The 18,351-nt window shown below is 41.0% G+C and overlaps 1 protein-coding gene across 3 annotated transcripts in view; it reads right to left on the bottom strand.

The window, feature by feature from the left end:
* Window positions 1–18,351, bottom strand: part of IFT38 (intraflagellar transport 38) — a 76,955-nt gene that overhangs the window by 8,962 nt on the left and 49,642 nt on the right. For all 3 annotated transcript variants that reach the window (XM_087912468.1, XM_087912467.1, XM_026704147.2), the window contains exons 6-9: window positions 14,170–14,253; window positions 13,465–13,598; window positions 11,591–11,732; window positions 4,153–4,225 (exon numbers count right to left, since the gene is read on the bottom strand). In XM_087912468.1, coding sequence (XP_087768594.1) covers window positions 4,153–4,225; window positions 11,591–11,732; window positions 13,465–13,598; window positions 14,170–14,253 — 433 coding nt within the window. The remainder of the gene's footprint in view (window positions 1–4,152; window positions 4,226–11,590; window positions 11,733–13,464; window positions 13,599–14,169; window positions 14,254–18,351) is intronic.

Here is an 18,351-nt window from a genome sequence, read left to right as displayed (position 1 = left end):
GTTTTCCTCCCAGCTTGAAACTTGAACCAGATGGATTTTCCTTCCAACAAGAATGATGCTTACCCTGTTTATAGTGGATCTGCTTCTCCCAAAGGTGCTTTGTCCAAGAGGCCACCCGACTTTCCGGTTTTTCTTCGAAGACATTTCGCTTCCCAGCCAAGAAGCTTCCTCCACTCACTCGGATGAGAAGCGAAAAACCAGGAAGTCCGGTGAAAAAAGCCCCTTTGGGACAACCATGACCTGGATGACGGAGAATCTCCATACTGGATCTGCTTGTTCATAAGATCGTGGTTGTTTCTCAGTCTTTTATTTGGCCTTTCTTTTAAAGAAAAAAAAATTCAAGGTCCGGTCCACCTTGAAGGCCTCTCTTATCTCCTGCTCATTTCTCCTAACTGCCAATTAGAGTCTTGGAGAAAGCTTAACCTCGTAATAAATCTTTATACTCATCTGAACTGCCTGAACTTCCGATTTCCCTGGGGCTTGATACCTTTCTTATCAAACTCTGGTTCACTGCAGCATCAGGCAGATTCTACAGAGAGATATGCCACGAATCCTACAGAGGCTGTGCAACCAAACAAGACAGACACAGATTTCAACGGACAATTAGAACTGCAGAAAAAAACAACAACTGCTACCAACCTGCCTTCCATCAAGGACCTGTATACTGCACGAGGGCTGTGAAAATATTTACAGACCCCTCACATCCTGGACACAAACTGTTTCAACTTCTACCTTCAAAACGACGCTATAGGGAACTGCATGTCAGAATAACTAGACACACAGACAATTTTTTTCCCCATGCCATCACTCTGCTAAACAACTAGTAATTCCCACAACACTGTCAAACTATTTACTAAGACTGTATTGCTATTCTTCTTCTCATGTTTTCTTATTACCTCTCTCCTTCTACTTACGACTATAACTTTGTTCCTTGTATCTTTACAATTTAGATTGCTTTATTTTCCTAGTATGATTTACGTTGAATGCTTATTTAATATCCTGTGACTATCACTAAGTGTTGTATCTTATGATTTAGGATGAACGTCTTGTTATGATGACTATGATTTATCACTTATAGCTTTTATGTACACTGAGAGCTTATGCACCAAAGACTTGGCCAATCAAGAATTCTATTCTGTATGTCCCCTTTTCAGCTTCTGGCAAAGAACAAAATGTGTTTTGCATTTACCCAGAGATTCCTTGGATGGTGGTACCCCAGGACTCCGACCCTGCTCTTTCCTGGAGCGTCTAATATTTCTTTACCAAATCTGTGAGATGCTCCTTTGAATGGCCAGCTCTGGAACTCAGCTCCCTGCCCCGATCCTTACGGCGTTTTGCTAACATATAAACAACCTGACAGGATGTCTACGATAAGAAGGAACAGTGTGGGAGCCGAGATAACGATTGCACCAGGGGGAAATTTCAAATCCAGCACTTAATGTGCCTGGCCTCCTTACACTTCCCTCACAAACTTATCTCCTGGCCTTAGGCAAGTGTTCATTTTTGACTGATAGTCTAAGGTGATGGGGATGAAATCTGCCAAACATTTTTAAAATGCAAGAACTCTGAATGGGTCCCCCATCTGCCTCTTCTCCCCTAGGCCTGTTAGCGCTCTTCATTTAGGATTTGATGCATTTTTCCAGCAGAAATGTAAGTAAACCAAGCAGACGGTCTCTTTACCTGCCTAAAATGGCTACAATGAAAGAAACGTTGCAGAAAAGAAGGGTAAGAAATGGGAAGAGCTCCGCTCCAAAGAAAGAAACTATGAAATTCACTTGCAAATTCATTCTTCAAACCTTTAGTTAAGGCAGTAAGAAGCTTCACTTGGCAGATGGTTTTGCATATTTGCAAAAGATCACTGGCCACCCCTGATATAGATCGAATGTTTCTTTTTCAAATTTCTGTGTGTGCAACATGTTGAGATTTGGAAAAAGAAATAGTTCATCTCTATCGGGGCGTCCAACTTCGGTGACTTGTGGACTTCAACATAGTTGGCGGGGGACTTCTGGGAGTGGAAGTCTACACGTTTTAAAGTTGCCACGGTTGGATACCCCTGATCTACAGTATATCAAATTCCTGGAAACCTGTTGCCCCTCTATATGCACCCTGAGCTATAATCTCCAACTTTCCTGCCAATCCTTCCAGGGTTTTGCTATTTAAAATCAAGCTTCAAAGAAGAAAGGGCCTTCAGACTTCCTTGTACAGGACAGTTGTCCATTTAGATCCAACAAACCAGTTTGAAGCCAGTTGTTTGTTCTGTAACTTACAGAATAGAGTACAGAATAACAAGAGTTGGAAGGGACTTTGGAGGTCTTCTATCCAATCAAGCAGAAGATCCTATACCATTCTGGACAAATGGCTGTTCAATCTCTTCTTAAAACCTGCAGTGATGGAGGCCAGCCATTCTACTGATTAGCCATTCTCTTTGTCAGTAAATTTCTCCTTTGTTCTAGATTGGATCTTTTCTTGATAAGCTTCCCACTGGTTGCTTCTTGTTCTGCCATCCAGTGCTCTGGAGAATAGGTTGACCCCCCCTCTTCTCTCTGACAGTCCTTCAAATATTGGAAGACTGCCAACAAGTCGTCCCTAGTCCTTCTCTTCATTGGACATACCCAATTCCCCCAACCAGTCATCATATGTTTTATCCCCCTGATCATCTCTGTTGCTCTTCTCTGCACTCTTTCCAGAGTCTCAACATCTTTTTTGGAGTGTGGCGACCAAACTTGGATGCAGAAAGCAGTACTGTCACTTCAGGTGATCTTGATGCTACCGTATCAGCTTAGAAACTTTAGTTTCTGCATCACAGAAAAAAAAGGGCATGGAAGAGAGGAAAGCCACAAGCCAATAGAAGATCAACAAGCATGACAATATATCAACAAGAAAATCAACAAGCGTGGCAATATATGGCTTAATTTCTTTAATTGTTCCCCTAGAAACCTTCTGTTCAGTTCAAGTTAACTCTGTTTGGCAGTATTAAAATTGCCCAGGTGATTCATCCACAGGGTTTTTGCTGACGTCTTATTTAAGATGAGTCAAAACGGTTGGCAGAAGCTACCAGATAAATTATTCCAATCTACTACTAATTTTTCCAGTCAAAAGTTGTTACGTTAATAATTAATATTGTTATATATTTCAATCTCCAGCTTAATTGTATCCTGCTTGAAGGGTTATGTTCCAACAGAGAGATTTGATCAAGGGGTGACAAGGAAGAAAGAAGATTATCCATTTTTCATTCAAGATTTTAAGCTGTCCCTTGCAGGAAATAAATCAAATGAAAGGTTGAGGGAATGGATGAGAACTAACAGAGGTAGCTTTTCACTGTGGTCTTTTTAGATCACAAATGTTTAGGCATGGAAGAACAGGACTCGAAAAACTTGTGTGAATAGCAACCCTGATGGACTCATCTATAAACCTGGATTACTTAAACAGTTAATCAACTGATCCGCGCTGAAATAATGTTACTAAAAGGTCAACTTCAATCCTGACTGACCTCCAGAAAGTGAGATAGACCCATCTATTCAATGAACAATGGCTGTACATTCCCCTGCCAAAACTTGTCTCCTGCAAGCTGAAGTTTTCAACCTAAATAAATTTGATTAAAAGCCAACTGCATCACGAGAAATCCCAGGGTTTCTTGCAGCTCTCAAAAGCTTTGTGGGAAGCCCAAAAAGTTATTTTGAAAAGCAACACGTTGTCATTTGAGAGCAATATGAGAGAAGGCAAAAAAATGTTAGATAAACGTGTTTCATTTAATTGCCTTTCTCCTAACTGAGACAAGCTAGGGTGGAGACATAGACGGAGACATCTCTCAGATGTGATGGAATGTAGTCTGGATTCCCAGGTGGGAGGGGCTGCTTCCCAGAGAGCAAAGGGGTAGCGGAGCTTGGACCATCTGGTAGTCAGGAAGAGGGCATAGCGGTTCGCGTAGTGCGTCTATAGTTATGCAGATAGTTTTAGTCTGGCAAGATTCTGTCTCTAGGCAAACAGCAATAAAGAAACTACTTGGGAAGTAGCTCCACATGCCATTCCCGGTTTGTTGAGCTGGACACAATATACGTCCAAGGTCAATTCAATTAGGTTGTTTTGGTTTTACCCATTTATTCAAAACTGGACATGGACAGGACTACCCTGCTGCATGAAAAAGTAACTCACTTCCAGTCTTCAGCAAGCGTTTCTCTTCCTCCTTCAGCTTATTCTGCATCAGCCTCAGGGTGTTTTCTGCTTCCTGTAAGGGAAGATCAAGATCAGGATGGCCACTGCTTGAGAATCCCTGGGCTTAGGAGATCGCTTTAATCATCTTCCACCCACTGCTTCTTCTCCTAGCCTCAGGTACTTTGGAGAAGAGGTTGCCCCTCCCCTCTTCTCTGACACAGCCCCCCAAATACCAGAAGATACCTAACATGTCACCCTTAACCTTTCTCTTCATTAGGATAGACTAGAATGGGGGTCACCAACCTTTTGGACCTCAGGGATCACCAAACTCATAATTTTAAATCTCGCGGACCAAAGACCCCGGGGAAATCCCCCAAAAAAGTCTGCAACAAAATCCCCCACCCCGTTTTTCCTACCGATCAATCATTCTTTATTTGGGATCACAGGATACCGAGACTTTTGGCTTCATGCAAGGAAAGCAGCAGAAGTCTTTCTTTCTCTCCCCCATCTCCGCCAGAAATGAGTCTTTGTGAGTCTCATGTGGGTGGTGAAGCATTGTGTTCCCGCGCAGCCTGGATTAATTGCTTTGGGGGGTGTGCTTTGGGGGTGACGTTTCTCTGTGGATCACCAAAATTTTCTTGCGGACCACCAGTGGTCCCCAGCCCACTGGTTGCCAACCACTGGACTAGAAGACCACTAAAAAATTCCCTTCTGGACTGAAAAACAAACTTTAAAAAAAAACTCTTTCATGCCTCTATTTTCTCCTGTTTATTTTTCATCTCTGATTAAATTCACTTTGCAGCATATTTACGGTTTGAAACAGATGGGCACTTAACATCAATTAGCCTCCGTATAATACCTAAGTAAGCTCTTAGACTGAGAAGTGGGAGAGTTAATTGAGAATACAGTTTATTTTTCCTGCAAGCAAAGAAACTTCCCTGGCTGTGAAATGCCACATTAGAAATGGACATTCCACTAGCTGTCAAAATGGAAGTTCACATGGGAAAATTCAAGGAATTTTTGGCAGGGAGAATTTTAAGGTTGTTTTTCTTATGTTTTACCGAGGTTGATATGTGAACTTAGCAAAAGGTTTATAGGAGGTTGTATTGTTTTTGCCAGACAGGTTGATGATATAAAATTTGATGTTTGACTCAATCAGACTCAGATTAAGCGGTGATTTAAAGAAAAACAGATCTATAGTTCCCACGGTTCAAGCTTTTGATCTGTGATGGCATGGCGACACTATGCAAATAAACAAACGTGATGCACAAAAGCAGAGTGGAACGGTGTGTTCTCTGCTCCACACATCACAAGCATTTGCCTATGCAAGTCCATTTTTGCTCTTGGCGGGACAAATATCCTGAAATCTGTCAGCACAATCATCTCCCTACTCCCAACCTAATGTTCTCCAGAATGCCAGGATCACAGCTTGTAGAATTAACAACCCAAACTTCAAGATCTGTGCAGAACTGATCCAGGTATAGGAGGGGAAAAAAGAACCACCTAGGTTGTTTCTGGTATAAATTATATTATCTGTTTTCCTTCTGTCTTTGTCTTGCTTTAATTTGCACCGCAGAAGGCTTCCAGCCGGTGATACAGCCAAAGAATCTCTAGCAATCAGTATTTTGACAGGGCCAGGATGAAAATGTTCATTTATTTCTATTGATCATGTACTAATTAATAGCCTGTTTAATATCCTAGACCTGATGTCTTCAGTCTTTAGGCTGAGGAGGGAGAGAGGGTGGGAAAGCACCGAGGTAATAAATCATTTTACAGAATATTATAAAAGGAGAATGCAAATTCTGGAAGTTGAATTAGACTAGCTTGACTAGCTATCTCCCAAAGAAGGTTAAAAAGCTGAAAACAAAGGCGTCTGCAGAATAAACAGACATAAACACCAGTGAATGAGGTTGATCAACACCAAAGCTCTGCAATGCACAATCTTATTTATCCCATAGGGTTCACACAAAGCTGCCTTCACAACTTTGATGAGTCTGCAGTGGTGTCTTGGTGCCTTCAAGTCACTGTTGGACACACTGATAAAGTTGCATTGCCTTGATCGGTTCTTCCAATTGAACGAAGCCATGGCTCCTTACGGATTAACAGAGTTGGAAGGGACCTTGTAGGTCATCTAGTCCAAACCCCACCTCTGCCCAAGCAGGAGACCCTGTACCATTTCTGATCAATGGCTGTCCAGTCTCTTCTTGAAAGCTTTCATTGATGAAGCTCCCGCAACTTCTGTTCCATTGGTTGATTGTTCTCACTGTCAGAAAATTTCTGCTTATTTCCAGGTTGAATCTCTCCTTGATCAGTTTCCATCCATTATTCCTTGTCTGGCCTTCGGGTGCTTTGGAAAATAGCTTGACCCCTTCCTCCTCTCTGTGGCAGCCCCTCAGATATTGGAAGACTGCTATCCTGTCTCCCCTGATCCTTCTCTTCCCTAGACTAGCCAGGCCCAGTTCCTGCAACCGTTCTTCGTTATGTTTTAGCCTCCAGTCCCCTCATCATTCTGGTTGCTCTTCTCTGCACTCTTTCCAAAGTCTCAACATCTTTTTTTATAGTGCGGTGACCAAAATTGAATGCAGTACTCTCGGTGTGGTCTTACTAAGGCTTTATAGAGTGGTATTAGTACCTCCCTTGATCTTGATTGTATCCCTCTGTTAATGCAGCTTAGGACTGCATTGGCTTTTTTGGCTGCTGCCGCACACGGCTGGCTCCTATTTAATTGGCTGTCCACTAAGACTCCAAGATCCCTCTCACAGTTGGACTCCCTTGGGTTCCTTCTGCTCTACAAAAGTTGGCCTTCTCTTTAGCACTCTACTTGACACAACTAAAGTTAACTTCGGAATCAATGTAATAAGCCATGGCAGTAAGACTGAGTGGTTCTCCTTCCTTTTGTTTGTGTCTGGATGTGCCTCTGAGTCTCTGTTGACTCCTGGTGACTTCCTGGACAAGTCCCTGCAGTTTTTTTTGGCAAGGTTTCATTGCCGTCTTCTTCCTAGGGCTGAAACAGAGGGACTGCCCCAAGGCCACCCTTGTACCTAAGGTGGAGCTAGAACTCATGGTTCCCTGGTTTGTAGACTGATGACTTAACTAGGACACCAAGAGGCCTTCTTTGCTGAGGGAACCCCAAAGATTTGAACTTCTAAAGACGAGACAATCCCTAGGCATAAAGATTTACGGTGAAAACTATCACTCACTCTGGAATCCTTGACCTTATCTATGTCAAAACTGGGCAGATACAACTGGGAAGATTGAGCAAGCAAAGCTAATTGACTTGAGGTCCCAGAGGTGCTTTTTCAAAAGGCAACTAGACTGCATTTTGCAGGAGGAGGAGGAGCAGGGGGGGAGGAGGAGGAGGAGGAGGAGGAGGAGGAGGAGGAGGAGGAGGAGGAGGAGGAGGAGGAGGAGGAGGAGGAGAAGAAGAGGAAGAAGAAGAAGAAGAAGAAGAAGAAGAAGAAGAAGAAGAAGAAGAAGAAGAAGAAGAAGAAGAAGAAGAAGAAGAAGAAGAAGAAGAAGAAGAAGAAGAAGAAGAAGAAGAAGAAGAAGAAGAAGAAGAAGAAAATTTGCTTCTTGGAAACTCCGTCTTCTTCCTCAAGGAAAAAAGACTTCCTTAAACCTCCTGAAACATAAACATTTAATCTAAGCATTCTTTAATTAAACAACATTTAATTAAAAGTTAAAGGCCTGGAGACTAAAACATAATGAAGAACAGTTGCAGGAATTGGGTATGGCTAGGCTAGAGTAAAGAAGGACTAGGGGTGACAGGATAGCAGTGTTCCAATATCTCAGGGGCTGCCCCAAAGAAGAGGGAGTCAAGCTATTCTCCAAAGCACCTGAAGGCAGGACAAAAAGCAACGGATGGAAACTAATCAAGAAGAGAAGCAACCTAGATCTAAGGAAAAATTTCCTAAGAGTGAGGAAAATTAACCAGTGGAACAGCTTGCCTTCAAAAGTTGTAGGCGCTTCATCACGGAAGGTTTTTAAGAAGAAACCATACAGCCATTTGTCAGGAATAGTCCAGGGTCTCCTGCTTGAGCAGTGGGTTGGACTAGAAGACCTTCAAGGTCCCTTCTAGCTCTATTCTATTCTACCTTAAAACATCCTTAGCACTGTCACCAAAACAGTCCAAGATAAGGAGAAACAGAAGAACTGATACTTCTTGCTTCTTTGCAACGCCTTGCAGGTTCTCTTCCCCTAGCCACACCAGAGATACTCTTCGTATCCTCACAGTTCAATCCAGGAGGGTCTCTAGTTTTCACAATCCTTCCTCATTTGACATGCCAGAGCAAGAAACATTAATCTTATGCAAGGACGGAACAACGACAAGCACAGAGTCCAGGGAAGAAGACGGAAATGCCAGATTCCAACTCACAAGAGTTTATCTTGTTGTCGTTGTTGTTTTTGCTTGAACATAATGTATCCTCGGACACAAAGAGCTTGAAGTTTAAAATTATGCCTGGGAGAGAAGGGCAACAGGGATGGGAAGAAGATGTAAATGCTGGTAACTGAGATCAGGAAGCCACACTGTTGTTGGTTGCTGCTGTTGTTGTTTTAAAAAGAATCATTAAGGGACTACGATGTGTTACCAGCCTACGTTTCTTCATAATGAGTCCTTTTCTTCTTCCAATGGCCCACTCTTTGCAGAGTGTTTCCAACAGGTCTCCTATTTATTTGCTTACTTTCCCCTCTGGAGCTGGTGAAAAGTATGAATTGTAATGATTCAATAAAAAGCTCATTTGCTATTCTCCTGATGCATTAGAAGTTCTAGTGCATTTAGTTTACTTTGGTGAGCTGGTTGAATGCACAGGCTTTATAGGAGTACGCTGATAAAAAGGCAGGAACATTTTGCAATGCTTGAAAAAGTTTGTCAGGCAAATTAATTCTGACAGAGGACTTAGATTAACACAGATGGGGCTAAGAGCAATCTTACTAGCTTAGGATGTCACAATTGTCTTCACGCATATCGGAAACGACATCTGTGCACCTGGGAGAGGCCGACGAGGAGTTGGGGTGGGAGAGAGAATTGTGAACACTGGAATTAGAAGATCTTATTTTATGTGCCTTGTTTCCACTGGTTCTATAACGCAGAGCCTTCAATGCAACTCCCTTTTTATAACCCTGCAATTCCTTAATTCAGGGTACAGTCAGGGCGACTGGATGGGGCTGAACATTAGAGCCTCCAATGCAACATTATGGGGCATCTTTTAATGTCATATTTGAAGACGCTGAGAAATACCTTCTTAACATATATCATATATCATAATAACATATATATCATATCATATCATATCTATCTAACATCTCTCTCTCTCTCTCTCTCTCTCTCTCTCTCTCTCTCTCTCTCTCTATCTATCTATCTATCTATCTAATTTTCTGTAAGTCACTGAGAGTGGATGGCCATATAAATTCTCTAAATAGTCCTTGATTTATAACCACAATTGAGCCCAACATTTCTGTTGCTAAGTGACACAATTGTTAAGTGAGTTTTGCTCCATTTTATGACCTTTATTGCCACAGTTGTTAAATGAATCACTGCAGTCCTATTCTGTACCACTGCTTTTTTTAAAAAAAAAATCTAAGGTAAAGGGTTCCCCTCGTACATATGTGCTAGTTCTTTCCGGCTCTAGGGACCGGTGCTCATCTCTGTTACAAAGCCAAAGAAGAGCCAGCATTGTCCGAAGACGTCTCCGTGGTCATGTGGCTGGCACGACTGAATGCCAAAGGCGCACGGAGGAACGCTGTTCCCTTCCCACCAAAGGGGTCCCTATTTTTCTACTTGCATTTTTTACATGCTTTCAAACTGCTAGGTTGGCAGAACCTGGGATAAGTAACGGGAGCTGACTCCATGATGCGGCGCTTAGGATTTGAACCGCTGAACCGCCAACCTTTCTGATCGACAAGCTCAGCATCTTAGCCACTAAGCCACCGCTCTACAGAGAACAAAAATAAAGAATAGGCCTGATTACACACTTAGATACTGAATGCAATTTCTTTTCATTGGCCTTTACAAATGGGAAGAGAAACTTCTCAAAAGCTTGTTGTGTGTAATCCAGAGGGTCTCAGTTAGATGACAAAATGTTTGCTCAATCTTTGATTTTCTTTTCCAATTAAAAATGTAATCTAGCCCATATCACCAGCTGTGGTACAAGAGCAAAGAACACAAAGTATTGCATTTGCCAAGCGGTTTAGAGATTAGAACTAGATCACCTTATAAACATTCATTTCTCCCTCAGGCAAGGAGAAAAAAAAAAGCACAATTTCTTAAAAACACTCCGGGAAAACAAACACATAAGCAAGTATCTTGATCCTCTCAAAAAATAGAGGCCAAAGGATGTTATTTTCTTTGCACCTGGTTTACTAGAGTGTTTGCTAAACTGGCAGAAGAGGCAAATCAGAATTAAGAATTACCAGCAAAAGTCCATTACAAAAATTGCAATTTAATTTCTAATTTCTTTGTTAATATGAAGAAGGAGATAATGATTAGAAAGGACTGTAGTGCAGTTCTAAAAATGGCTGGAATAAATGACTTTCCAGCATTGGCAGTAAAAATTTCTGGCAAATATGCTCAAAAGGTAAGCAATTAGTACAGCCAAAAGGGGAAAAAAGCTATCCAGACACTTGGCCACCTAACCTCATTTTAAAAACAATCTGGGATGAAGATTCTGAGGTGCCTTTAAGTTCTTTAAAGGAAGCCCTTGAATTTTTAATTGCAAAATTCTTCTGTAAATGTATTGATACCTTAAAGCTACAACTAATATAGATGAAAATCATCAGGACAGAATTTGTAAATTCAATTTAAACAACTCAGCTAAAGAAAACAAGCATAATATATATAGACCAACTTATTTTAATAAGAATGAAAGACATCTGTGTAAGAATACAATATAAAGATATTAAAAGTCTGTATATTGTGCCTGTGTGTTGTTTTCTATTTATGGTTCCCACTTGGAAAGCTGAAGCTATAATGTAGACTAATGTAAGATTAAGAGTAATAGCTTCCTTAGCTTATAAAGGAATATATTGCTGTGAAATTAGGGTGGTTCTTTTATTGCAACTAGGCACCGTTTCATGTACCAAAGATATATCTCACTGCAGAAATTAAGCTATTGGCTTGGACAGGGCTCACAATTACAAATAACTCTGCTGTAACCCCATTTATTCATGGCGCCTCTCATCACCCAGGTGGGATTTTCAAAGAAATTGTATAATTTTATTTTTATGGATCTTTAGCTATTCTTTGAAAAGAGGGCAGTTTTCTGGAAAAAAAATGAAAATCAGTAACCTGAGGATTACAGAATGCGGAATCAAGCTCTAACACTGAGTATATCCAACAACTAGGATGAAACAGCAGATAACAGAATGGCGTTTTAGGGAGGCACCTGGTAGAAATTCTGATTAAAGCAGTTTAGGTACAGCCATATTTAGAAACGCTCACCTCAAACCTCTCTTGTTCCATTCGGTGTTGGTCATCCAGCTGCTGTTCCAGGTACGTCAAGTTACGAAACTTCTCCACGTAACAGCTATATTGTTTCTGCAACTCCTCTTCAATTTTCTCGTATTCATCCATAAAGGCTGGGCTGGTAAGGATGAAAAAAGCTGGGTTTCATACATTGCAGTAAGCCATGATTTATTTAATCATGATTTATTTGTTATAACTAGCGGGGAGAGAGCCTGGCTGACAAGCAGCCCCCAATTCTTCATTGCCCAACATTAGGCTGATCTGTCCCAAAGGCAGGAAACATGGCTGGAGTTCCTGGGGTTTATGTAGTTGAAGCTCCAATGAATTTGCAGGTTGCCATCAGCTGCTAGAAAAAAAAAATGATTGCTGAAAAGAATCCATTTTTTTAAAACAACAACATCATTTGTGGTGGGTTTAAAAGTCATTACAATGAAAAGCTTAAGCCAAAATGACTGAGTAAAGCTCGAAGTAGCCTATGCTTGTTTATTTGGAAAAATGGTAGCATAGGACAGGACAAAAGACAAGACAAGATATAAGATGCGATAAGGCAAGATGAGTTGAGATGATGAGATGAGATAACCTTTATTGCCTTTTTTTATTGTGAGCACACTTGCACATATTAATTTTGATGCCCAGTCTCAAAAGAAAAAATATATATACACCCATACACCTACATGCACACACATATACATATGCTACACACACACATCTATCTATCTATCTATCTATCTATCTATCTATCTATCTATCTATCTATCTATCTGTCTGTCTGTCTGTCTGTCTGTCTGTCTACAATCTCTGTCTCTATATGTCTATCCTCTTTCTGTCTGTCTGTCTGTCAGTCTATATGTATCTGTATATCTATAAATATATCTATCTCTCTATTTCTATCATCTCTCTATCTCTCATCTGTCTGTCTCTATGTGCCTATCCTTTTTCTATCTATCTATCTATCTATCTATCTATCTATCTATCTATCTATCTATCTATCATCTCTGTCTCTATATGTCTATCGTCTGTCTATCTATCTATCTATCTATCTATCTATCTATCTATCTATCATCTCTGTCTCTATACTATCGTCTGTCTATCTATCTATCTATCTATCTATCTATCTATCTATCTATCTATCTATCTATCATCTCTGTCTCTATATGTCTATCGTCTGTCTATCTATCTATCTATCTATCTATCTATCTATCTATCTATCTATCTATCTATCATCTCTGTCTCTATATGTCTATTGTCTGTCTGTCTATCTGTCTATCTGTCTATCTATCTATCTATCTATCTATCTATCTATCTATCTATCATCTATGTATCTCTATATATCTATCGTCTGTCTGTCTGTCTGTCTATCTATCTATCTATCTATCTATCTATCTATCTATCTATCTATCTATCTATGCCTCTCTTCCTATCTATATTTCTATCGTCTGTCTGTCTATCTATCTATCTATCTATCTATCTATCTATCTATCTATCTATCTATCATCTCTGTCTCTATATGTCTATCGTCTGTCTGTCTATCTATCTATCTATCATCTCTGTCTCTATATGTCTATCATCTGTCTGTCTATCTATCTGTCTGTCTGTCTGTATATCTGTATATCTATAAATCTCTCTCTCTCTCTCTCTCTCTCTCTCTCTACCTACCGTATGTATCTATCATGACCTGGCAAAAGGATGATTAAAAAACATCCCATCGTTGCAGTGGGCACCCTGGAAGGCATCAGGGAAGCCATATGCATTACAGCCTCCCTGGGAGGTCAAACTGTTGTCACCTCACTGCAGGCCGCTGAACCTTCAGTCAACTCTTAACGGGGGACCAAGAGGAGCTCAGCACCTACCGAACACTCTGCAGGGTTTGCAGCCGCTTGTGGTTTCTCTCCAGCTCGGATTTCCTCTTCTCGATCTTGGCCTCCAAACTGGCTTCATCGGCGGCCACGTTGTTGAGCATGTCATTGGTTTTCTGGACTTGCTCCTGCAAAAAAAAAAGGGGGGGGGGGAATCACAGGCAGCAGAGGTGAGCTTCCAATTCTATTGTAGGCCATCCAGAGTGACACCTGTGACTCTACGGTAGAGGGGCGTGAGATGGGTGAGAGTAAGAAGGGCAGAGAGGAGAAAACTCCTTGAGGTAAACTGGAGAAGGAAGGTATGGGAAACCCTCTTAAAAATCCTCAACTTACGACCCACAATTGAGCCCAGAATTCATGTTGCTCTATGAGAAACGCAGGTTACTTTTTTCAATGCGGTTGTAACTTCGAACAGTCCTTCAATGAACTGTTGTGTGAGTGGTGCGGCAGCCTGGAGGTGGAGCTCTCGCCTCACACACTCTGCACTGGCAACAGGAAGGGCATCCGGCCAGTAAATACTCAGTTCCATTCAGTCGCGCTGACGCCACCGATCCAAGGGATTGCAGGCTCATTAAACGATGAACAACCAAATGAACGGTTGTAAGTCAAAGGATTACTTGTATAGCAAAAAAAAAAAAAAAAATAGGTAACTTACTGACTAACCAAGACGTTGTGTTGAAAAAAACCCTTCATCCTTACCAAAATATCTTTGATGGCAACACGCATCACTTTTTCGGTTTCATTAATTTCAAGAGGTCTTCCAATTGCTTCTGTTCTCAGTTCCTGAGAGGAGGGAAAACAAAAGAAACAGAATGAAACAAAAGAGCAAACAAGGACAAAACCCAGAAAGATACTGTTAATGGACATTAAATATGTTTTTTCTTTCTTGACAGCAACGCCAGTTTGAGGAGGAGGATCGATTCGCAAATGTAGAAAGTATTCCGAGGAAGGAAAAGTGCCGAGAACTCGCTTTAATTGCTATCATGCATCTTCGAAGCTGGCAACCCTCTTTGGTGTAATCTCTTTGTTAACAGTTAAAAATCTAGCCCGTCAACGTCGATTTAAACGATGCTTTATTAAAATAAGATAGGACAAAAGACAGAAGTGTAACAGATACACTCCCCTGGCTTTTAGAGGCTCGTGTGTCACAGCAAGAATCGTTTTAGAAGTCACCGCTTGGCAATGCATCTTAATTAAGCCACAGTTTTGCTAACCGTGGTTTATTGAACAAAGCAATAATAGCTGCGATACGAAGCATTACAGGTAGTCCTCGACTTACAATGGTTCATTTACTGAACGTTCAACATTACAACGGCACTGGGGGGAAAGTGACTTATTCACACTTATGACGGTTGATGTGCCCCCACGGTCAGGTGATCAAAATTTGGACGCTTGCAGCAAGAATAGCCTTTGCCCAGAATTGGAAAAGTGACAGCACTCCCTCCGATATTATGATAATAAAAAATGGTTTTAGAGTGTGCAGAAATGGATAGGCTTTTAATGGAAATGAAGGAGAGAGAAGAGAGAGTACCGTGAAATTTGGAAGTTATGGTATAATTGGCTGCAAAGTAGACACGAAATAGGGAGATGAAATGAAAAGTTATGGTGCGATGAAATAATTTGGTATGAATAGGCATAACTATGTATACTTACGTATAAATATGTAAATAACTACGTAAATATATGAAAATATGACATAAATCAAACGTAAAATAATTGTAATAATATTTAGTAATATTCTATATACTTAAGAATATGTCAAAATGAGTGAACGCTATTGCAAATATGCTGCAATGAATGGAAATATGGTTTTTTTAATTGTAGAATTTATTTAATAAAGTTCTTTAAATATTAAAGAAAAATTCAGACGTTTGGCAGCTGGTTCATATTTACGACAGGGTGTCACTTGATCCTGTTTTGTGATCTTCTGACAAAGGAAGGGGAAAAGCCCAGTTCACTTCACAACCAGGCAACTAACTTACAAACTGAAGGGATTCGCTTAACGGCTGTGGTCAAGCAAGGTCGTAAAATGGGGCAAAATTCACTTTAACTGTCTTGCTTAGTGACAGAAATGTTGGCTTCAAATGTGGTCGTTAAGTCGAGGACTCCGTGTACGACACAGCATGGTGTGGAAAGCAGGTGGCCTTTTGCTTATGGGAAAAAGAAAGACTCTGTGTTTGTACAGTTTTAAGAAGCAAATGTTTAATTAGATGTTATCGGGTTTTAATTCTCAAACCTTGAATGTGCTCAGCCCTTCCAATGAGACTGTCTCCATTCCCAATTTTTTTTGATTTCTGAACTTAAACTAAGCAATCTGTCAAAGAAATGGCTGTAGCCCATTACTCATTCTGAAGGCTCAATGCTGTTTCTATAGCATAGCAGCTGAAAGCTTTGGCATTTCATTCAATTCCTGCCAGGGATTTTACTGAGAGGAGAAATTTAGCATATGAAGAGAGACAGGAAAATATCCTCAAGGAATATTTTCTGCTGTTTAACAGTCACAAAGAGAGAGCCCAAAGACTCTTAGATGGGTTTACTGGAAGGCAAGAGATCATACATTAGTGGAATGCAGGGAAGAAAATCTGTTTAGGGCGAAGACCAAAGGAGAGATCAGTTGCACATTTGTAAAGAGCGGCCTTTACTCTTGATAAAATTAGGAAAAAAGTAACTTTGGCCGAAGTGCCTTCCAGCTACGCGAAAAGCAGCACAAATCACGCAGGGAATCACAAATCACTCGATTTCAGCAAAAGGGATACTGCTGCTCTGCAACTGATAAGTGTAGTAGTAGATGATAATGCTGGGCTTTTTTTATCGGCTGTCTAGCACATTATTTCCCGTGTCATTTTTAAACTAGTTTTCAGCTGGAACTAGGGAAGAGTTGAAAGGGTAATCTCATGTGCCAGATGCATCATCCTCTTGTATCATCTGAACACTCTGGGTAGAGTCCCAAGAGCTAGTCTGATTTAGAACACAGAACATAGAGTAACTTGGATGGAAGGGACCATGGAGGTCTTCTAGCCCAACCCCTGCTCAAGCAGGAGACCATATACTATTCCAGACAAATGGCTGTCCAATCTCTTCTTGAAAACCTCCAGATCCCCATCACTGGAGGTTGTCCTCCCACAATGTCCAGAGGTAAGTCCTTCCACCGATTAATTGTTCTCACTGTCAGGAAATTGCTCCTTAGTTCTAAGTTGAGTCTGCTTCAGTGATCTTCCCCCCCATTGCTTCTTGTCCTACTTTCTAAAGCTGCTTTGGAGAATTCGAAGCGGACAATCCAGAGCCTTGGCTTAACTTCAAACCTCCTTTGAAATCAGACTTCTGGTAAAAGCTAACTGCCTCCTTCCCACCAACTTGCTGCTGGGAGGACAGAAATGAAGAGAGAGAGAGAGGAAAAAAAAAGAGAATTTTCTAAATCTCAGATTCTGGCCCGACTCCAACCCCCACCTCCTTCCATCCTTCAGCAGATTCAGCTTAAAGGAAGAAGTTGCCAGCTTTCATCCTAAATGTAGCCCAGAGATTTCCTTTTCGCATGTGTGATCATGTTGCCTCTATTAAAATGATTAATGGAGGCGATCCATCTAGAAGAGGATATGGGAAGGACTGCCAGAAGCCATCTTCGCTGCATGATAGACGTTCTGGCACATTGTTGACCATATTTTAGCGTCAGCATTCTGAGTAATGCACCTGCCAAAACCAGAACTCCAAGGCAGATAGATTCCTCAAAGAACGTGTTTATTGGATACATCATATCGGCACAGCTAGTGAAAACCAGCTCTGAAAGTTTTCCTGCGCTTGTGACATAATTAAAAGAGCAATTGTCTCCCCTCCCAAGTGTCACTGGTCACATTGTCCAAATAGGGTATCTGGTGGATTCCTTGGTCACTCCTCTCCTCTTCCAACTGTCACCTGTTGGGATGACCTTGGTTCCCACAAGAAAACTGTTTGTTTTGACTGCTAGCCAGTCTATCTACTTCCCCCTCCCTTTCCCTTGTTGGAGTTCGTGGCAACTATGAGGCTGCAAAAGATGGCTTCAGCTGAGTTCGCTTCAGAGTTGACAGTTAGATGTGAGGTAAAACATGTTTATCCCAAGGCTTTTTCAAACATTTGCGCTGTTGTGGTTGTGGAACAGCTTGGTGTGGTTTGGATGGCTGCAACCCTATTGGCTCAAAAACCGAGCCGTTCCACACAGCAGTGGGCTAGATTCTGGAGTAAGGTCCAGAATTAGCAACCTTAGTTGCCAATTTGCTTTGTTTATTTTGACATCTATTTTGGTGATTGTTCTTGTTTGGATGCTAAGAGTCGTGATGAATTGATGGCCATAGAAAAATCATTAAGTGGATGAATAAATACATACATCAATGAAGTGCAGAATGCACAACCAAATCCTGCCTCTCATGGCTTCATGTGTAACAACTGGTTAATTTTGAGTTGCTTGTTTTGGCTGTAAGGTGCATTATTTGTTAGTACGCTTCATTTTACTCTTGTCGTAAACTCTGTTTACATCTGCAGGGACTTCTCTCTTTGAAAGTCGCTGCAAAGCAACATCAGCAGACACGTTAACTCAAAGCAACAGGCAGCGAGAATTTCGGAATAATAAGTGGAGGATTACAGCTTCTGAATCTTATTTTGATTGGCCAAATCACAAGTGGGCAGAGAGCACTCTTTGAACATGCAAAATCTTCTATATTTTCTTAGCATATCACAGATGCAAGAAAAACATTTCTATCAGCAGGAAACGGCCATTGCAAGCAAATTAGGGGAGTGTTGTTAGAATTATAGTAAAAAATCCTGATAGAATCATGGTTGGCAATATTAGATTAGAAGATTAACAGAGTTGGAAAGGACCCTGTAGGTCATCTAGTCCAACCCCCCTGCCCA

This window comes from Pseudonaja textilis, chromosome 14 (assembly GCF_049901715.1).
Source record: "Pseudonaja textilis isolate UNSWEBS1 chromosome 14, rPseTex1.2, whole genome shotgun sequence".
Classification (NCBI taxonomy): domain Eukaryota; kingdom Metazoa; phylum Chordata; class Lepidosauria; order Squamata; family Elapidae; genus Pseudonaja; species Pseudonaja textilis.
The sequence above is the reverse complement of the archived record's forward strand: the minus strand, read 5'-3'. Positions and strand labels throughout refer to the sequence as shown.